Source organism: Notechis scutatus, chromosome 3 (genome assembly GCF_049901735.1).
Source record: "Notechis scutatus isolate UNSWTSFEM ecotype Mainland chromosome 3, rNotScu1.2, whole genome shotgun sequence".
In the NCBI taxonomy this organism is placed as follows: Eukaryota; Metazoa; Chordata; class Lepidosauria; order Squamata; family Elapidae; genus Notechis; species Notechis scutatus.
Window position 1 is genome coordinate 46,287,183 of NC_142011.1, and position 23,492 is coordinate 46,310,674.

Consider the following 23,492-nt stretch of genomic DNA (forward strand, 5'->3'; position numbering starts at 1 on the left):
GTAGCTTCAAGACTAACTACTCAGTCATATGACTTCAATACATAAGAACAGTATTATATTTTTGCCCTGTCTTTTCCTCTGTCCTATCAAATGAGTCACTCTGACTACAGTTCCAAAATAAAATAATCCAGAAAACTAGCAGGAGCCTTTTCTGGGTTTATACCTTTCAATTAGGTTTTACTCTTGGTGACTACCTCGATTAATCTATAGTAAACTGTTTTCTTGGTCATATTTTCAACAATAGTTCTTCCTAGGCCTGAGAGGTAGTGGCTGGCACAAAGTCTGAACTACAACAATGCCTCTTTAAGCAGGAGGATGGGATTTTTATCAAGGGATAGTAACTCTTGCCCTGTTGCAATCTAGTAATCCATCTTGGTGTTTAACTGGCACAATGAATTATTCAAGTCATACATCTTCTGCGACAGTTCAAAATAGCTATTTTGACCAAATATAATATACTGTCATTTTAATCACAACAGAACTATCTAACTAAGATTTGGCTTGGGAGGACCATTTATTCTGAGATTCATTTGACAGAAAAAAAAAATAGCAGAATGAACTTCCCCACATGTACATTTCCTATGATTAATTGGGTTAATAGTCCCACAACAGCTGCAAAAACTAATTAACCTATGTATAACAATCCATGTAAAATAACTTAATCAGGTAACATGGTATTTCATAGGAACATGATGAAATAGCCTGTTTCAGATAATGAAAAGGATAGATAAAGGCAGGAATGACTGTCAGAACAAGACTTTGTATAATGTAACTGTATAATGTCTACTCTTAGTTAAAAGCCAGTGACTTTAATTAGATTACTTCTGAGAATGTACATTTAGAACATTTTGTTTTATCCAACAATTCTATGTTGAGATCCCTTTGGGATCCAATAGAGTTTACTCCACAGAAGTGGGTGACGGATTACTATCTTAAAGTATTTGACCAAGCAAGAGGTTGTGCAACCATTTTCTTCTCTGCCTCAAGCAATAAATTATTGAACTAACATTAGTTTTTAAATGGTAGCCAAACTTTAGCCTTCAAGTTTCTAAGATTCACACATATTCTCCTTGCTTTTCTTCACCTCATACTTTCTGTTAGAAGAGCTATTTAAAGTTCTAAAGACTGATCACAAACATCTCAATACAAAATACGTTCATTCTTTAACTGTAGTTCAATTTCAATTGAGCTGTTGCAAAAAAAAAAAAAACTTAATAAATGGCAATTAACTTTTAAAAACTAGGATGCAAAATAGTTAAGATAGAAATGTTTTTCTTGTATAATATAGACAAGAAAATCTAACTGAATATTTAAAAAATAATTATTTTAAATGCATCCTAAAAATCACGATGTTTTTTGAGCAACTGAAATATTCTGAACAGTCAGCTCAGATCAACTTTACAGAGCCAATTATGAACAATCCATAATGAAAAGGTAAGATTGTCTGGTTTCATTGACACTATTTTCAAGCAATAGTCTCAGTCCTATGAAGATGTTCAGAATATAGTTCTGTGTGCATAAGATCAGTTTCAGTCCTTTCAAATAAGCTGATGATATCACAGAGATAATTGCTACAACGGACTATGGATGACTAGTTTTTTTTTTCCAAAGGAAAAGGTTAAATAGAAAATGAAATATGATGGATATATAAAATTCCTTTATCTTATTAAAACTTTGCCCATTTCTGATTTACCAAATTTTGTAGAGTTTGAATGGTTCCCCTATTTTTTAAGGCATGGCTCCAGTTCAGTTTTCAAATATATTCATTAGACAGCATGAGGGCCAAAATCAGAATGTGCCTGGTGCATAATTCACTAAGTCAGCAGGATGTGAATAAGCTTCACAAAGATAATTTCCTATGGAAGTCCTTGGGGGGGGGGGGTATCCTTATGGGGGGGGGGGGGTATTCATTACAAATGTCTCAGTTGGAGCCCTTTGGAATTAGTTTTGTGACATATGAAAATGATCCTGGTAGTTCTCAGTGTATATTAAGATATATTGGGGGTGCAAATTCTAAAATTTCCATTCTGGTAGACCAAACACACCTAGAATCAACAGTTGGATAAGGTATCTACAGACAACTTAATACCCCTTTAAGAACTGCCTAGAGGAATGGGGAAGCTGAGGAAATTGTACAAACAGAAGATTCCCACAAAGCAAGATAGCAATTGAGTTTCCATGAAAACTAATAGACCCTGTTCTTACTGTGGCACATTCCTCACTAGAAACAGGAAAATGTCACCATCCCCTACATCAGGCCTATTTTAGGTACTCTGTGTAGCTCTAGCACTTCTCCTGGCTTTCCCCATACTTGTATTTGATTGCACACTTTCTATTACAACATGAGTAGCAGTAACATCAAGAGGTTATCAACTGAATAATTTCCAATATAATCTGCCAAGTAACTTTAAATGTCATATTGCAACTATATGCAGAAGGAGCTTATGAATAATGCTATATTAACTATCACATATTTCCGATTACTTTACAGGGGTCTGCTATCAAGCAGAAAGGTAAAAAAGAAATACTTTAAATAAATAACTAGTCTCACATATCATAACACTGATCAAGGGAAACTAAGGATTATGTTAAAATATTACAGTTAATTTAGAATACTAAAGTAAACAAGGTGAGCCTTCAAAATATTTTTAGTTTGAAACTTACTATATTGTTAAAAGAAAGAAACCATTATCTGCTTTGGAATATTTGTAACATAAAATTGGAGAGTTGCCATCAATTTGAAACATTACGTATGGTTTAAAAGCCTTTTGTCTTTGAAGATGTAGAGTATACCGGTCCAATTTTCTTTAGACTTGTTATTAACTTGTTCAAATCTGTTTTGCAGGTTTTTGAAATATAAAAACCTACAAATCCTATTTCAGCAGAGCCAAAGTAGGATGGATATATGATTGAATAACATAAATCATGTTTTTAAATTGTCTCCAATTATTGACCTTGTCCCGCCTGTTTGATCAGTTATGTGGAAGGAATTGCATGAGTGTGAATGAAATAAAATGTTTCCCATGAACCATTAAAAGCCCTTTGTTTCTTCACTTCTGTTCCCAGATACTTTAACACTCAAATTTCTTGTTTCCTGCATTTCTCTTACTCCAAAGTATATTAGTGCTGCCCAAGCCAGGAAGGGGCAACGGAGAAGAGGTTGCAGTGTGTGTAAGCACAGAAAAGCTGGCGAAAGAGGGTGTGGGCCAGAAAATGAGGGAAGAAGGGTGTGATGCTAGCAAGCAAAGACCAGGGATGGAATTTTCCTATCTTGCTGTGTCTAGGTAGTTGTGTGACTACCATATCTTGTGGGTATCAGACTACAGAAGGCTGGTGTAGCATTGTTTTATTTATGTTGAGAAATCTTACAAGGATTTCTGGTTGGAAGATAAGATGACTGATTAAGGTCTAGGCTCTGATAGAAAACTAGATTTACCAAAATACTAGATTTACCAGTTCCCAAGACAACCAATTATCTTGGCATATCAAACACTGGCTTTTTAATGTTTTAGTTTTTAAAATCTTTATGCAGTTAATTACTGTAGTTTAAGTGAGTAAAAGAAAACCCATGGATTCTAGCAAGGTCAGGACTGTCTGTTTTATGATACCTCATCTACGATTAGGCAAACAACCTACGTCAGGAACAGTCTATCCCTGGGGAGTGCAGGGCAGTGGTCAATTCTACAGTCCATAAAGAAATACAAAGCCTAAAACAGTCCAGTGAATTCCATGAGGGTGTGGTCAGGAATTATTGTCTCTGAACGACAACCCTGAAATAATTCTGAGATAACCATTGAAACTTTGTAATGTAAACAAACCTTCAGAGATTAAGAAGAAACCTGAATGGATCCTGACTGCAAACTGAGTGTATTGCACCATGAGTTGTTATCATATAGTTTAAAAAGAATAAGATTCCATATGGCTCTAGCCTTCCTCAATGCAAAGGAAGACTAAAGCAAAAAAAGAAATGAGAAAAAGGACTTCTCACCCACCACCTTTGCTTATACAGTGACATTTTGGAATGATCTAGTAAGCAAACACCAATGTAAGTTAAATACTATCACCAGAGCATTAATATATAGAGAATTTATGCCTTGATTTAATGATAGTTGTTCGGTGATATATATTTTTATACAGTCCATTTTAATTCCATTTATATCTCTGCTGATTCCACAAAACATTTTAACCCATGATTTAGAACAGAAGCATACAAGCATTCAAAAATTCAATGTTTTTTTTTAAAAAAAAACATCAAATCATCTTCCATATATGTACATACAGCGTGCTGATTGGTTTACAAATTGTTTTGTACTTCCATTTCATAGTCTTCAATTATAATTACATTGTATATAATCTCGTATTTTCAATCAATATATTAAATACACTAATATCATGATTAATCAATCATTTGACTATACTTTTATTCATTCATGTTTTCCAAAACGATCATATTTTACTTAATTTGTTTTATGACAATTCGTATTATCATCCCAGAGCTATCCTAAAATCATTTTGTAGATATAATAAGAAAAGAATACATCTTTATATATTTATTATTTTCTAAAAGTCTACCTATTTCATTACTATATTTTATTGTCTAACCATTGATAGAAGAGATCCCAAATTTTATAAAATTGTTTATCATCTTGTTCTCTAATTTCAAATGTCAATCTACTCATTTCAGCACATTCCAATATTTTCTTAATGATTTCCTCCTGTGATAGTATTTTCTCATTTTTCGAGTTTTTAGCAAATACAATCCTAGCCGCTGTTAATACATTTACAATCGGGTATTTCAAGTCTTTACTATATATTTCAGGTAAAATTCCCAATAAAAATATTTCTGGTTTCAAATCTATATGCTTTTTTGTCATTTTTTCTAACCACGTGTGGACTTTAGTCCAGTATTTTTTAAAATCTGCACAAGTCCACCACATATGGTAATATGAGCGAGGTATCTGATGACATTTCCAACATTTTTCGGATTTATTCTTGAACATTCTTGCTATTCTTTTCGGGGGAAAGTGCCACCAGTAAAACATCTTATACAAATTTTCTTTATATGCTGTTGACATTGTCATTTTATAATTTTGAGACCACAATTTTTGCCATTTCTCTAGATCAATCCCATATCCAAAATTCTTCCCCCAAGCAATCAGTTTCTTTGACTTGTTCTTCTTCTAGTTTAATTTCTAATAAATATCCATACAATTTTTTAATCACCTTTTCATCAGTACCTGTCAAAATCGTATCTAAGTCAGTCAGTTTGTCATAGAAACCTTCTGTTTTAGAATCTTTATCATACCTTGAATGTATTTGCGCCTATGAAAACCAATTCATCTTTATACCTTGTTCCTCTAGTTTTTGTATAGATTTAAGTTCACCCTTTTCATTCAATATTTCACCATATCTAACTGTTTGTTCCTTTTCATATATTATAGGATAAGAAAATGCTTCAATAGTCAATAGCCAGACTGGAATTTTCAAATAACATTGTCTTTTAATCTTCTCCCAATTTAACCACAGAGACTCCCGTATATAATGTCTTCTAAAGTACCCCTGTGTTTTAGTTCCTTTATACCATAAAAAAGCATGCCACCCCAACAACAGATCATGTCCTTCTAATGTCAACAATCTAGTATTTCTTAATGTTATCCATTCCTTAACCCACATTAAATTTGTAGCTTGATAGTACAACTCCCAATTAGGCAAACCAAATCCTCCTCTTATTCTAGCATCTTGCAAAAGTTTTAACTTTATTCTCGCTTTCTTACCTTGCCATATATATTTCAACACAATTTTATTTAAATCTTCAAAGTAGTCTTTTCCAAGCCTAATTGGAATTGTTTGAAACAAATATAAAATTCTGGGTAATATATTCATCTTGATTCTTGATATTCTCCCTATTAATGATAGTTGTAAATTTTCCCATTTCGCCAAATCTAGCGCTATCTGCTGTTTAAGTTTGATATAATTATTCTCTTTTAGTGTACTGCATCTTGCTGTCAAGTATATCCCCAAGTACTTGATCTTATTTGTGACCTGAATTTTCAATAGGTCTGCCAATTCTTCCTTTTGTCTTGATAGCATATTCTTTGTCAAGATCTTTGTCTTATCTTTATTTATTTTCAAACCAGCCATCTTTCCATATGTCTCTATCTTTTCTATCAATTTTGATGCTGTTTCTAGTGGGTCTTCTAAAATAAAAACCAGATCATCTGCAAATGCTTGCAACTTAAATTCTTCCTTTTTAATTTTCATCCCCTTTATATTCTTTTCATCTCTAATATTTTTGTTTAGCACTTCCAAAGTTAACACAAACAACAAAGGTGATAGTGGGTACCCTTGTCTTGTTCCTTTTCTTATATCAATAGATTCTGTCAGTTCTCCCTCTATCATTACCTTTGCCGTCTGCTTATGATATATACCTTCTATTGCTAGAATAAATTTTCTAGCAAAGCCCATCTGTTCCAGCAGTAATAACCTGAATCGCCAATTCACATTATCAAATGCCTTCTGTGCATCTAGAACTATCAAAGCCATTTGTTTTTCGGGATGTGCCTCGTAGTATTCCAAAGTGTCCAAGATTACTCTCATATTGTCTTTGATTTGTCTCTTTGGCAGAAATCCATTTTGGTCAGGATGGATAAAATTATTTAAATATTTTTTAAGTCTTTCTGCCAATATTGAAGAAAAGATTTTATAATCTGCGTTTAGTAGGGAGATAGGTCTATAGTTCTTGATTTGTAATGGATCAGTCTCCTCTTTTGGAACAAGTGTGATATAAACTTCTGACCATGATTTAGGTATCCTCTTCTTTAACATAACTTCATTCATAACTTCTAGCAATGATTCTTGTAATGTTTTGTAAAATTCTGCCGGAAGTCCATCTGGGCCTGGTGCCTTTCCATTATTTTGCTACTTAAGTGCTTCAGTTAACTCCATCATCGTTATATTGCTTTCTAACATTGTTTCAATCTCTTTAGATATCTGGGGTAAATTAGCATTCTTTAAATACTGTTTAACTCTTTCCTCATCAATATTCTCTTGTGTGTATAGTTTCCCATAATAATCTCAAATAATTTCCTTCTTCTCTTTACTACCATAGCAAACTTGGCCTTGGTCATCTATTAATTGCAATATTTTCCTTGATTCTTTCTCCTTTCTCAATTTATATGCTAACCATCTACCTGGTTTATTTGCATCTTCAAAATAGTTCTGTTTGGCACCTCTAATTTTTTGTGCTAATTCTTCTTTTTCTATTAGACCCATTTTATGTTTGGTTATATCCATTTTTAACTTAATGTCCTTTCTCTGTGGCATTTTCTGTAGCTCTTTTTCAAGTCCTTTATACTCATCTTCTAATGCCTTAGAGGCTAATCTTTTCATGGTATTTCTTTTCCTTGTATAGTCTATTATCAAGCTTCTGGCATATACCTTCATTGTATCCCATACATTCTGGATTGATGTATCTTCTTTTTTGTTTTCTCCAAAGAAAAAGGCCAATTCTTTCTCCAGCCACTGTGTGAAGTCTTTTCCCTTTAAAATAGTATCATTTAACGTCCATCTAGATCTTCTTCTTTGTCCTTTCCATTTAATTGTCATTGGATTGTGATCTGCACAAGTACTTGTTTCAATATTTATTTCTTGAATATTAGTTAACAATTCTGTTGACATCCATATCATATCTATTCTGGACCATGATAAGTGTCTATTTGAGTAGAAGGTGTATTGTTTAGTTTTAGCATTTCTTTCTCTCCATGTATCTTTTTAGTTTATTTCATCTACCATTTTAAAAAAAGATTTAGGGAGAGTCTTTCTATTTTGCTTTATTGTTTTCTGTGCTGTGTAGTCCAGTTTATTGTCTACAATTCCATTAAAATCTCCCATCATAACTATATTAACATAGTCCAGTTCAACTATTCTCATATGTAATTTTTTATAGAATTCTTCTTGATTGTCATTCGGAGCATAGATTGCAATCAGGAGTGTTTTCGTATTATTGTCCATTATTTCCACCATTAATATTCTTCTGTCATCATCAGTATAAATCAATTTCGCTGAGATGGTCTCTTTAATATATAAAACCACTCTTTTCTTACATTGTGTCAAGGAAGTGAATATTTTCCCTAATTTTGGCTGTATCAACAATTGTTCATATTGTTTTGTAATATGTACTTCTTGTAGACAGATTATATCAACTTTTAATTTCTCTAATTTATGAAAGATTTTCCTTCTTTTAACGGCTGAGCTAAGTCCATTTATATTAATTGGAATCATTTTTTTCTCTTCCATGGTTATATTTTGTAATTAGATTTGACGGCTCTCGTGGATCTTGGTTCACGTTGTTCTTTGGCTTCCACCTTTCCACCTACTGCGCCTTCTTCTTTTTCAGTCGCCATTTGGCAGTCCTCTTGGAATTCAATTAGTGAGATCTCTTTTTCTGCCTCTTCCTCTTTCCTTCCAAAAAATTCTGTATAAAATAATTCCGCTTTCTCAATTGAGTCAATTCTATGTCTCTATTCTTGCCATGTGAACATTAAACCTTCTGGAATCAACCATCTATAATTCACCTCTTTTTTAAGTAACAATTTGGTCAAGAATCGGTATTCTCTTCTCATCTCTCTCACTCTTCTGGGTACTTGTTTCAAGACCACAATCTCCTTATCTTTGTATTTCAATGTTTTCTCTCTTGCCACTTGCAATATTTGTGTTTTAATGGTTTTCTTTGTAAATCTGATGTGAACTTCTCTTGGTAAGCTATTTCTCATCGCATATCTTGTGAAGACTCGATAAATCTCATCGCATATCTTGTGAAGACTCGATAAACCTCATCTATTCCATCCATCATCTTCTCTTCAGTTATTTCCAAAACTTCAGCCAATATTTCTATCATTATCTCAGCTAGATTTTGTCCTTTTTCTTCCTCTATGTTTTGGAATCTAAGATAAAATTCTGATCTGTCCATCTCCCATCTCAGCATACCACTTTTATCTTGTTCAACCACAGTTAATCTGTTATCAATGTCTTCAATCTTCTTGTCTCTTTGTTTATCTTTTTCTTCAATTTTTTGGAGTCTCTCATCATACTTCATCATCATTTGTTGGATGTTCTCCACTTTTTCATAGGTTTTCCCTGTTCTTTGTTCAATGTTCTCTGTTCTTTGTTCAATGTTCTCTATTCTCTTTTCAATATTCTCTGATCTTGTTTGAATATTTTGAATTCCTTGCATAATCACCTGCAGGGTCACTTTTTCTTGTTCTTTTTCTTGCCTTAATATTGTCTGTATTGAACGTTGTCCTCCAGATGGTGGAGAGGAAGAAGTGGAAGTTGAAGAACCAGGAACTGTTAATTTCCTTCTCATTTGGAGGAGTTCAAGATCTTCAGGTTCTTCTAGACCTTAATCCAATCAGTTGGTTAGATGACAGTAAAAATTCAAAAATGATGGAAAAGACCATAAACACACCATGAACACACACAAAAAAGAAAAAGTTGTAAAATCCTAAAAAAGGTGAAAAAGGGAAGAAAAAGGCTAAAAAAAAAGGAAAAATTCTTCAGGTTCTTCAACACCTTAATCCAATTAAGAGGTCTCAAATATAAAAGTATGCATAAAAATAAACCAAAGAAAAAAGAAAAAAAACCCAATATGGAAGGTAGATGGAAAGACAAAAATACCAAGAAGGGAAAAAGAAGAAAAAGGCTACTCCCTTAAAAAGAAAAGGAAGGGAAGCATTAATACTAAAGCTTTTCCTTTAAAATAAAAAGCAGACATAGAAATTTAACTTCCAAAGACAAGAAAAACAACAACAACAAAGACAAATTCCAGAGAGCCAAAAATCCAAGTAGCTATTGCAAAAAAAAAAAAAAAGTAAACTGATGAGGAGGGGTAGCACAGCTTAAAAAGAATAAAAAGAGCACACTGCACTTTGTTTAATTATCCAAGGTTCTTGTTATAACTCTCTTCTCCAAAGACTTATCACCTTTTCTTTTCCTAAGCTTCAACACCAGACTCCAGCTGTTGATAGAAACCCAGAAGAGCACCTGTAATAATACTTTCCCGTGCTCTTCCCTCTATCTTATCAAACAGGCAATGTCCTTGAAAAAAAGTCTCAGTTCTTTCTCAGCTTTGTCTGGTCAAAAGAAAAATAGAATATTTCCAAGCCTCTAGTTGGCAGTGTTACAAAGTTTCTTTAGCTTTCACTTTCCCCCTCCTTTTCCAAGCAAAATATAATAAGAATTAAATAAAAAAGAAAAGAAAAAGATATTTAAAAAATAACTAAAAGGGAGTCTCTGGCTTAGAATATTATAAAATCAAAAAGGAGAGAAGAAGAATATATAAAAAAAAAGAAAAAAAAACCCAGTCCAGTTTCAAAATATAAGATCATGTGTAGAAAATCCAGCAATGAGAAAAAAAAAATATTACTTTGACATTCCTGTTTAAAATCGCCGCTTAATCACTTCTGTCAAAACTTTTACAGATTCTTTCTTTCCCTTAGGGTGTCCTTTCAAGTCTTAAAATAAAATTCTCACCAAACCGGCACACTCTCTCTTTCATTTCGGAGCTGTCCCAACTTCCGCAGCTTTAATGGCTGCCTCTTTGCCGCTGGCAAAAAGAGCTTCTCCTGGATCTACCAGGGACTTTGCGATATCTCTGGGATCAACAGGATGCACTCTTTACATTCACCGGGGCGGAGCTGGCGTCGCGACGATACAGCATGCGATCTTGGAGATCTGAGATCACAGCCGATATCTTTGCTCCTGGACGGTCCAAGTGGATCTAAACCGTCCCCCAAAAATTCAATGTTATGTCCCAGCATGAGCCTTAGACACATATACATTGCTTTACAGCCCTCTCTAAGCAGTTTACAGAGTCAGCATATTGCCTCCAACAATTTGGGCCCTCATTTTACCCACCTCAGAAAGATGAAAGGCTGAATCAACCTTGAGCCTGGTGAGATTTGAATTACCAAATTGCAGGCAGCTGGCAGTCAGCAGAAGTAGCCTGCAGTACTGCACTCGAACCACTATGCCAATAATATTTATATTGATTTTAAGGGAATCTAATGTTGGTGATATATAGCAGAATGGGACATGTTGCTTATACAGTTAACAGAATTCTGTGGAATAACTTATACAAGACATTATCTTATTATTTCAATTACTAGAATTTATTACATGACCACTAAGAAAATATACAATAAGAGTTGAAGAAGTCAGTAACCTAATTTCTTCAGAATAAACACTTTTCATAACTTATTGATACATGCTTAAAGCAATTTGTCTGGCAATTATGGATAAGAGACAATGGTGAGAATGAAAAAACACAATCCTGTGCAAAGTCATTTAAAATTTATTAAGCATTGTGCTTAATTATGAGATTTGGCTCTGGTTTTGTGTGCATTGATAGTAACATTCAAGCCAATCAGTTAACCAGATATGACTATTTTAATATTTGGAGAAATTAAATGTTATATCCTAATAGGTCTTATAGGTCTTTATCATGAGCAGCTGTGGGACACTGATCACTGCACGATTCACCTTGTACCTGCCTACAGACAAAGACTTAAAACCATGAAACCAATAATTAAATCAGTGAGGACTTAGTCTGATGAGGCAAAGCTGAAGCTCCAGGCTTGCCTTGATTGCACCGATTGGAATGTTTTTTGAAGATACCTTTGCAGACCTAGATGAGCTCACAGATACTGTAACATCATATGTCAGCTTCTGCGAAGACTTATGTGTACCAGCCAGGAACCTGCAAATATATAGTACCAACCAGGAACCTGCAAATATATAGTAACAATAAACCTTGGTTCACAGCTAAACTTAAGCGGCTATGTCATTCCAAAGAGGAAGCCTACAGAAAAGGTGACAGAATGCTATACAATCAGGCCAGAAACATATTAACAAGAGAGATCAGAGCAGCAAAAAGAAGCTACTCTGAAAAGTTAAGGAGTCAGTTCTCAACAAATGAACCAGCAAACATGTAGAAAACTCTTAAAAACATCACTGGCTACAGCAAACCTCCTTCCCAGGCAGAAGGAAATCAACAACTAGCAGATGACCTGAATGTGTTTTATTGCAGGTTTGAAAGGAAACTACAGCCACCTATCTTTACAACCCCCATCTCAAACACACCAACAGTAGCCAAGCCAACTGACCCCAATCCATTGAGTTCACACTCTCTGATGATCACAGAAAAAGAAGTGCAAGATCTATTTCACAGACAAAAGCCAGGAAAAGCACCAGGGCCAGACAAGATAACTCCTTCTTGCTTAAAAGTCAGTGCTGACCAATTGGCCCCCATCTTCACCTGAAACTTCAATAAATCACTAGAGATGTGCTACGTTCCTTCTGGCTTCAAACGCTCTACTATCATCCCAGTGCCAAAGAAGCCCTCTATCAAGGAACTGAATGACTACAGGCCAGTTGCTCTAACATCTGTAGTTATGAAAATCTTTGAAAGGCTAGTGCTGTCCCACCTGAAAACCATCACGGATCCGTTGTTAGATCTCATACAGTTTTCATACTGAGCAAATAGATCGACAGATGATGCTGTTAACATGGCTCTGCATTACATCCTACAACACCTTGAATCTCCAAATATCTATGCAAGGGTCCTCTTTGTAGACTTCAGTTCAGCATTCAATACCATCATTCCAGACATTCTTCTAACTAAATTAAACTAGCTAGCGGTACCTGAACACACTTGTAAGTGGATCATAAGCTTCCTAACAGACAGGAAGCAGGTGAAGCTAGGCAGAATCACATCTGATACCTGTACAATTAGCACAGGGGCCCTCCAAGGCTGTGTGCTTTCTCCACTTCTCTTCTCCCTATATACCAATGACTGCATCTCAAACGATCCATCTGTTAAAATACTGAAGTTTGCAGATGACACAACAGTGATTAGTCTCATTCGAGACAACAACGAATCCGCATACAGACAGGAGGTTGTACAACTTGCCTCGTGGCGTAACCAGAATAATCTGGAACAACACACTCAAGACTGTAGAAATGGTGGTAGACTTTAGAAGAAACCCTCCCATACTACCATCTCTTACAATACTAGACAACATAGTATCAACAATAGAGACCTTCAAATTTCTAGGTTCCATTTTATCACAGGACCTAAAATGGACACCTAACATCAAAAACATCATCAAAAAAGCACAACAAAGAATGTTCTTTCTGCACCAACTCAGAAAGCTCAAACTGCCCAAGGAGCTGCTGATACAGTTCTACAGAGGAATTATTGAGTCTATCTGCACCTCTACAACTATCTGGTTTGGTTCTGCAACCCAAAAGGATAGACACAGACTTCAGAGGATAATTAGGACTGCAGAAAAAACAATTAGTACCCACCTTCCTTCCATTGAGGACCTGTATACTGCTATAAGTCAAAAAGAGGACTGTGAAAATATTTACAGACCTCCTCACATCCTGGATGTAAACTGTTTCAACTCCTACCCTCAAAATGATGCTATAGAGCATCACACATCAGAACAACTAGACACAAGGGCATTTTCCCCCAAACACCACCACTCTGCTAAACAAATAATTCCTTCAACACTGTCCAACTATTTACAAAGTCTGCACTACTATTACTATTAACCTTCTCATCACTCCTTATCACTTATCCCCTCCCACTTGTGACTGTATGACTGTAACTTTGTCACTTGTATCCTTACAATCTGTATTAACTGTTTCTTACTATGATTTGATTGCTAATTGTACCCTATGACTATTAAGTGTTGTACCTGATGATTCTTGACTCTTGATGAATGTATCTTTTCTTTTATGTATACTGAGAGCATTTGCACCAAGACAAATTCCTTGTGTGTCCAATCACACTTGACCAATAAATAATTATATTATATTCTAATAGCATTTTCTTTTGTAAAAAAAGAAAACAGAATGATCCACGAAATGGAATATTATGGTACAACACTTTTTGCACAAATAATCCTTTCAGTTCAGCTGAGTTCATAGTGGCCAAGGGGTACTGAAGGTCATTCAAAATGAAGTAGGAATAAAGGATTCCTTTTTTATTTTATTTTATGGGAATTATCCAGAGTTACATCTGCCAGCAGGAGGATGGGTATGCATTCAGGCAAATAACTTTGTTGTTATAATTAAGTTATCTCCATGGAAATCAAAACTCAACGCTTTGGATCCTAAAAATATCATGTGATAACATTGCATTGGCAGCAACTATTCAAAATATTACTTGTATAACTGTTTAAAAGGATTACTGCTTAACGTGGTAATGTAGATCTACATTACAATGTAACCCAAATGTAAGAAACAGTAATATATCTCATTATTCTTTATTTTTTTAACTTGCCTTTATTATCGTTTACATCTTCATTATGCAACCACTATTCTACTTCTCCTAATATTAATTTTCTATTACAAGGTAGTTTGAATGATCTGTTAATTTTCTTCAGTCACCAAATGAATGCAAAAAGAACGTAATTTTTCTCTTAGACTGCCTCTCACCTGATCCTATTCCTTTAGAGTCTTATTAAGTTTTAGATGGATGATCTTTCAAAATTTTACAGAAGGATATGCATTTGTTCAGTAAAACAGTGGGGCTTGCTATGATTTATTTATTTCGGTATGATGACATATGTGCTTTAATTACTCATTTAATTAACTAACACATTCATAAGGTATACTATACATTCCTAGTTTTTGCAATTGGAGAAAAGTTTAAATCATGTTGAAAATTGATCCATCCATCATTTCATTTAAATTCATTTCATTTAACATCTCTTCCAAGCTTGCTTTTTGTGACTATCTGAACACATACATGTTGCATTATTGGCAGCAATACAGGTTACCAGTGCTTCATTCTTAGTTCGATTCAGAGAATGAACCTTTTTATTTTTATTTTCCAAGGAAATAACTTTGAAATGATATTCACAAAAGCGAGTCAACTGCATAATCTTCTACCGTTCATACTCTTACACTTGAAGGTTTTATATTCTTTCAAACTTCCCGTTCACTGCTTTTTCCATTTTTCCCCATTTATACTTAGTCTAAAGCCTCTCGTAACCTGCTACTGAATTTCAGCAAGTTAGCCCTTGCAGAGAACGGAAAACATTTCAGTGTTTAACTTGAAAACTACAAAATCCAGGATACAGTTCGGGAAAAACGCCTGCTTTCAGAGGCAGGCTCCTTATAAAGAAATGAACTTCTATAATAGGGAAGTTTTCCCAAATACGACTACATCCCCCATAGTTCAAGGCGACCAAAAATATCCGTATGAGGTCCGCCCCTGGCCACCTCCCTCTCCCCGGCAGAGCGCCCGGATAAAGGTTCCGTTCCGTGCGCAGTGCGACTGGATGCGTCGCTGCTGACAGGGGAGCAGGAGGTTAAGCCTGGGGAAAAGGCGGCAGCGACAGCCTGGCATCGTCCGACTCCCCACCGTGGTGGGAAGAGGACTCTGGAGTTGAAGCCCCTGCGGAGGAAATGTCGGAGGGATGGGGAGGCCCCACCGTCCGCGGCTCCGGCGGAGGATTAAACCGCGAGCTGTGCCGCACGTTCGGCCACTACAACCGGCACCTAACGCGATTGCAGCACAACTTGCGCGAAACGAAGAAGTTCTTCCGCGACCTCAAATACTCCCAAGGGCCCACTGTTTTCCCCGTTGTTGCTAATGCTGGGCCTGTCGGGGAGGAGCCGCCTGAACAACACCCCGCCCCTTCGGCCGTTGATAGCGCCCCTGCTGGTGGGGGTGCCTCCCTGCTCACCGGTAAGTGTGAGGGGCGGAACAGAGCCGACGGCGTGGGAGAAAGGCCTGCATTCGGGCTCCTCTGTTGGGGTGTGTGTGTGTAGGGGGGGGGGAGTGCAGTTCCCGGCACCCCATCAGGCGGGTCGTCTGGAAAAGAAACCCAGGCAACCGTGGCTCTTGCTGCCCGTCACTGAAGCGGGGGAAAGGGCCGCGCTTTTACGGAACTCCTGTGTATGGGGCAAAGGGATGCGTGGGCTGAACTGGGCGGCTTTGAGAAAAGCCGAGATTTGAGCAGCGGTTGAGAGAAAAGGCAGGTGGGAGACGTGAAGGCAACGGCGGAGTTGATGGAAACTGACAAGGGTTTTCGGAGGTGCCTTGAAAGCAGCAGGAAAGCACGTCGGACAACTCCGTGCTTAATGAAGCCTGTTCGCCCCCACCCTCTAAGTGGAGGGCCTGCTGTGGATGCACAAACGACAGCTGTGTTTGGGCATCTGACCCCAGAGAAGAGCTTCTGGTGTTGGTCCGTGGGCTAATTTTTACTGTGGGCAAGCGTGATTCTGAACAAGGTGTATATTTTAAACTTTTGTTTTTTAGCTTGGAGATTTCACCTGGTTCCTGATTCTTTGTGTATGTCCTTCCTTTATATCTTGGATTAATTAATAAAAGAGAAGATTTGTAGCTCCAAGTGGAAATGAAGGGCAGTCGTTTTCTTGCATTACCCAAACTAGGTAACTTCATTACATGCTGGATTGTAGATCTGTTTTCAATAATGTCTTTGTGTAAACCATCTTTCTCTACTCCAGCAAAACAAAAGTCTGGGAACTTAAACTTGGATAATGTGCGGCAGTGGTCAAATTAACGACGTTTATTCATTAACAGATGTTTGATCAAATTCAAGGAAAGAATGACTTCTATATTTATCATATATTATGCAGCAAAGCAAATTTTAAACATTCAAAGTATGGTTTCTAAGGGAAAAAGATTGACCAAATCAGAAATACATGAACATTTTAAATGTTTGCAAAAAAAAGATGAAAGATGCCACCATCCTTTTGAAGCAAATGTACTAATGATCTATAGGCAGGAAACTTCCTCTCTTAAGTAGAGATTAGAAGATAACTATAAATATCACAATGGAATAGGGTGTAGGGTGAACTACTTGTTTTTCACTTCCTTTTTTTTTTCTTTGATCCCCCAAAATATGTGAATCTGGCTTATTTTGGATGCCTTGGTAAACAGAGCATCCATTTGTTAATATTGGAAAGAGTAGAATTTCTTGAGCTATTAATGAAGTCATAAATATTTTTGAACAACTGTGTGAATAAGTGGATATATCTAAAGCCTAGGGGCACTATGTAGGACTTAATAGAATAATGTTTCTTTGCACAAATTGGAACAAGATTCTGAAGAAATGTATTAGTTGAATATATGACCTGTATCTTTGAAAAATGTGATTAATTTATGGTTAGTAAGTAAGTAGTCAAAATATGTGTTTTCTGATAATAGAAAAAGCTTCATATAAGTCTTGGGCTGTTTGCCTGTGTCTTGTAACTTAACATTACAAGGGTACATTAAGTATTGCATTATTTCTTGAGAGCCATTATATTGTCTTATTAATATGAATGCTATAACAAGGCTAGAATATTGATCTGATAGTTATTTTAGGGTCAGTAGAATGTTTTCTCTGTCAAAGACAGAAATGTCATCTCGGAGGAAACGTTCTTCTCATAACTTGTTTAATTAGGCTACAGGTGTCAAACTCGCTGTATCCTGTTGCTGCCATGTGATGTACCACAATGTTTTTTTCCTTCATGGAGCTGTGGTGGGTGTGGCCTGAATGTGACGCATTTGGCCCATGGGCCACCAGTTTGACACCCCTAATTTAGACACTTCTATGGCTCATACTTCATGCCTCATACCAAAATATACTCCGAAAATCTGTAATTGGAGAAATTATTGAAGCTGGTATAGTTTTTCCCTGGTGTGCAGACATCCATTATGGGAAAATAAGACAGTTAATAATTTATTAACTGTTTAAAAATTAAACCTAATAATTTAAACAGTTAATGTAGACGTTTCTCTCCTGCTTCCCTTATCCCATGGGAAATAATATTGCTAGATGGAGTAAACAAAAATAGAAACAGACTGTATACCCAGCATACTTTAATGGCCAAGTTATGTTTGGTAACTGATGTAATACTCCAAGGGTAATGGAAGTAAAGGTGCTTTGGTACCATTTGTATCCAAACACTTGGGTAAGTTTACACATGTAATACTGCTTCTAAGATGAGATGTTTCTTGTGCATTTGCAGCCTTTGGATAAACTCTGGTTCATACTAAGACCATGCACAACTTGTGCCCTGTGATCGCAGGAGAAGGTGCAGTTGGTGTAAAGTGTTCCAAATCTACATTCTCTCCCCCCCCTCCCATTCTGAAACACCATTTTACCTTCATATCTGGAGTACGGAATGGCTTTAGTTCAAACCTTTTTGTTATGATTGTGAGTGCATGAAGCAGAGAATAAGCAACCTGATATTACCATATGAAAAAAAAGTTTATTTCAAAATATGTTACTCTGGAGATCAATGGAATATTTCTGTAAAAGGTAATTTAAGTTAATTTCACTTTTTCCTGCAGAGTTCACCTTTAATGGTTCATATGTTGTATTTTCAGTGAAATGATGAAATAAATCACTAGTTACATTTTATTCATTTATTTTTTATTCAAGTTATATTGTATTTAAATTTAGCAGTATAAGGCATGTGGCTTAAAATTCCATGTTATGAATATCTCGGAAAAAATGTGGAAAAATAGTCTTTAGTATCTTTATAAAAACAAATCTATTAAAAACAATGGTTTTTTTAAAAAAAATTGGATGTTTCCTAACTTGAAAACATCCCAAAAGTTTTCTTTTCTCTCAAAACCTTATTAGACTAATATAGTCAATATGATAAAATAGTAACAAAACATTTTACAATATATACTTACTTGTTTGCAAGTGTGGTTCTGAGTGCCTTCAATTCAACAATGAAAGAAACTACAGTTTTTCACTACCTGATTTTTAGGATGATTTCTGTACAATATATTGTAATTTGGATGGAAAATATTGAAAAATACATTTCTGAAGTCCCACAGCTTTTTTTTTTTTTTGCATATTCAAAGTTACAGTAATTTTCTATGGTTTAGCTGAATTTTATATCCCAATCCTTTGTGTCCTTAATAAATATTGTTAAGAGTGACTTGATAGCTAGTCTAAATTGATCAACTAAATTGATAACTTTCTTATTGGTGGGTGTGGATTGTCCTTTAGTAAGCAGCACAGATTTGATATTGACATGTGGTTGAATTTTGAGCTAGCTTGTTTCCTTCATTGCATGCTATGAAATCCTCAGTGGTTATAATAGATATATTGGCAAATTGGTTTGTCGCATGCAAAAGGAAGAAAAGTGTGCAATACCCATGGTTTGAGAGCTGTTTCATGTAGTACAATCTTTGGCATGAATACAGAGTAAAAGATGTGCATGATATTTATAAATCGTCTACACATTTTGAAATTAAGCCATGTGGTAAGAAAGTCATAATTGCAGACAAAGGATTTAACCACAGATATATTTGATTAAGCATATTGCATTGTTTTTAATATAATTTTATATCAAAAGTTTTAAAAAGGAAGTAAAACCTAACAAAAATTAATAGAACTTAAAGAAATAAGGGAAGAAAGAAAGAAGTCCCCCCCCCCAAAAAAAAACCCATAGAAAAAGAAAATAGAAATTTCCAATTTTATTTGCAGCAAATATAAGTATAATTACAAAGTTAACTCTTGCTCTCTTGCTCTAAAAAGCTCTCTTTTTTCTATTATCTAGTTTTTTGCCTAACATCAAATCATAAATCATAAGTTCATTTTTTTCTTTTTTATGCAAAAAATCAATAATTTCCCCATATATTACCTTTTCTTTAATCGGGGGAGTCATTTCCATTTTTGAGCATATAATAATTTTACAGATATATAAAAATAAAGTTCCATGACTTTTTCCCAGTTTTTTGTCATTAATTTCAATATATCTTTTGGTTATTAGATCTTCTCTTGATTTTGTTTTACATTCCCTTTGAAAAAAAATCTAATATGATTAGTTTCATTTAGTTTCATAAATATAAATCATTTAAGTTTTCATCCATAAATGATTCTTGTGTTGAGAGCCACAAAGGTGTTTTCGGGCGCAACCTAAGTTTGTATTTATTACATATTTTCAGAATGGCACAGTTGAGATAATTATTTTCAAAATCAATATTAGCCTTAGCTTTGTCGTGTCCATTTCACCCAAATCTCAGATTGTATCCTTCTAATTCCTATACAATAACTTGTTTCTTAGTGATACCCACTCTTTAATCCAGACTAAACAATGAGCTGCAGAGTATAATTTCAAATTTGATAGATCCAATTCTCTTCTTTTTTTTTTTGCATGTTTCAATACCTTATATTTAACTTGTGTTTTCCCCTTACCATACAGATTTAGCAATTGCTTATGTAGTGCATCAATAGTTAAAGCAGGTATTGTTTGAAACAAAAATAAAATTCTACGCAAAGCATTCATCTTAATCACAGAATTTCTGCCCAATAATGAAGTTGTACTTTGTCCCATCTTAACATTTTCTGAGCTACATTCCATGTCTTCATTTAATTATTTTGAGATAACCTACAAGTCATATTTGTCATAGTGATACCCAAATATTTAACCTTCTTTTTGACCTTGAAATCGATTTTATTCATCAATTCTTGTTGTTGTATTTTCATATATGTGTGTGTGTGTGTATTAACTTTGTTTTCTGCTTATTAATTTTAAGATCTGCTAATTCATCCTTTCATATTTTAATTATCAGTGCACTTTTATTGCTAAGAAGTTTCAAAGAGACTGGTGGAAAGAATAATTTGTTATTTCAGAATTGCTTGTATATCAACAAATAAGTAATGAAACTAAGGTGTTTGGTTTTTTTGCATCATTCAGTTTTTCTTCAGAAGAACATAAATTTTCAGATCTTTACCTGGTAGTAGAACAAAATCTTGCTGAATTTAACATTGGTTTTTAATAGCTCAAAATATAAAAACTATTCCAGTAGCTTTACACTTATTTAATATTGATTTTGTTGATTTATTTATTAGTTTTAAGGGCACCTGATTGTGGAATGACTGTGGGACGATGTCATGGTATGTAGGAATGATCTTGGGAGATGGCAGGAAGAGATAGTGCCTAGGATAATGGTTGAATAAAAGGTGGAAAGAGAAAGAGGCTCAGAAGGGATTCCCCCCTCCCAAGTTCTCAGGCTATGAAGAGATGGCAGGAGATTTGTACTTTCAAACTTGCAAAATTATGTTAATGTAGCCTTACAGTAAAGTAGAATTAGCTCATCTGATTGTGTTTCCTGCGTGGTTCACCTCTGAAGGCTGACAGCAGTTTTCATAAGAAAATATGAAACACAATAATAAAAATACATGTGCAGACACAAATTCCAAGAACTGCAAAAATCATACTTCACAGAAACTCAATAGATACCCTATTCTAGATCCTGGAAGGGCAAAATTTTAAAACATGGAGCCACACAAATTTTTGGAGTTGCTATTGAAGGGTAGGCATGCAATGAAAAAGCATCTTTCCTGGTTATCAATAGGTGGAGCTGTTTAATATATGAGTTCACCAATTTTGCTGAGCTGTAATCATGAATGATAGGTGCTCCTTCAAATAGCCAAGCCCTATGCCATGAAGTTCATAAACTGAAAATCAGTAAGTTTAGAGTAGAATTTGATTATACATTGCATATCACCTATAATTGAAATTCAGTCTCCCATCAATCCCATCAGTCTCTTCCATTAGTTGTTCTGACTAGGACAAATACGAATTGGAGTACAACAGTTTATTTTCCACATTTAATATAAGATATGCATTAGTTATAGTTGGTGTCGTAGAGTCATTGGTGACTGCTTGAAAGAAATCTATCAGTATTCAAATAATGCTATAGCATGCATATGAATATTGCTATGTATACAGTTAATACTGTGATTTAAAGAAATCTAAAAAGGTTTAGGTTCTCAATGCATTAAAACTAACCTGTATATTGCTCGAAATAATTTCTCCCACACTGGCTTAATTCATTTTATTTATAAAAGAGAGTCAGAGCTTGTTCCAAAGCAAAATATTTCATAGCACAATATCTGCTCTCTTCAAGATGATTTCTTGCAGTTGTTTTCTAAGTGTTACAAGGACAGCATTCAACTTCTGATAGCAATTGCCTTATAAATCTTTAAAAATCTTGTTAGTCTTCTGTATGATAGCTTGGTGACAGCATTTAATGGTATATAATACAATTGGCAAAATTACATTTGATGACAAAACAACTAATATTACATTGGGAATCTCAATTTGAAATGGAAACTGATATAACTAAACAAAAACAAAGTTTTAACTAAACTTTACAAAATGCTTCTTTGGTGAAAATTATACTTGTGAATAGAGGGAGATTAGGACAATAGTTAATCTGTGAAAACCTATCTTAGTATATAAATGAAATGACTCAATTAAAAATAAAGTTAGTTTCTATGTTTTCTAAATTTCCTTACCTGGTTTTCCAGTTTTTATTCTGAATAATTTTATCCCCTTTCCACCTCCATTAAATTGACATTGCTTTGATTCATAGGTAAAGGTAAAGGTTGCCCTTGCACATACGTGCTAATCGTTTCCGGCTCTAAGGGGCGATGCTCATCTCCATTACAAAGCCGAAGAGCCAGCACTATCCAAAGACATCTCCATGGTCATGTGGCCGACATGACTAAACGCCGAAGGTGCACTGCACGCTGTTACCTTCCCACCAAAGTGGTCCCTATCTTTCTACTTGCATTTTTACATCTTCTCAAACTGCTAGATTGGCAGAACCTGGAATAAGTAATGGGAGCTCACTCCGTTACGCGGTGCTAGGGCTTTGAGCCGCCAAACTGCTGACCTTTCTGATCAACAAGCTCAGCGTCTTAGCAACTGAGCCACCGCCTCCTTGATTCATATACTTTCATAAATGCTTTACATAAGAGAGAATTACCAAAAATTGGAAAATTATTAATTGAAGATAGCTTGCCCTATACTTTTTTTTAACATCATCATCATCAACAACAACATCATCATAATCATCATATCCCACCTTTCACTCAAGGTGACATATATAATGATTTGGCTTCCTATTTTCCTCACAATAGAAACATAAAAAAAGTGAAGTGGATTGGGTTGAAAGAGTAATTGGCTCAAAGTCACCAAGCTTACTGGAAAATATACTGATGTAATTATAAATTGGGGGTGGAGATGAAATTTGCAACTAAGCATGTTGAATTAAATCTTATATTACTGTTATCACAATTAATTTCAGAGGGCTGAACAGTTTATTTAACAATCAGAAATCTTGCATACTCCAGAGTTTCTTTAGTAATAGTTTTCTTCAAGCAATATTTTCTTCAAGCAATATTTTTTGGTTAGCTAGATGATATCTAATTGGAGATTTGTTGCACAGTTAATATGGATTTGAAACGAAGTTAAAGGGCTTCAAATAAATGTAGTCACTTCCACTCAGTTGTAAATTTCAGATTCTGTTTGTTTAATCATGTTGAGCTTTGCAAAGAAATATAGCTTAAATGTCTGCCTGTGTTCTTTATCCTTAAAGCAAGGATAGCCAGTCTAGAGCCCTCAAAATATTTTCTATAGCAGCATTCATACTTACT

General features: G+C 35.0%; 1 protein-coding gene across 2 annotated transcripts in view; it reads left to right on the plus strand.

Moving 5' to 3' along the window:
* Positions 1-15,296: 15,296 nt before the first annotated feature.
* Positions 15,297-23,492, plus strand: part of DSTYK (dual serine/threonine and tyrosine protein kinase) — a 41,002-nt gene continuing 32,806 nt past the window's right edge. The window contains exons 1-2 of one of the 2 annotated variants that reach the window (XM_087959678.1): positions 15,626-15,760; positions 16,334-16,467. In XM_087959678.1, the coding sequence (XP_087815804.1) occupies positions 16,431-16,467 (37 nt within the window). In that variant the 5' untranslated portion in view covers positions 15,626-15,760; positions 16,334-16,430. Of the gene's footprint in view, positions 15,761-16,333; positions 16,468-23,492 lie in introns of both variants that reach the window. The other variant, XM_026676808.2, reaches the window with a different exon arrangement.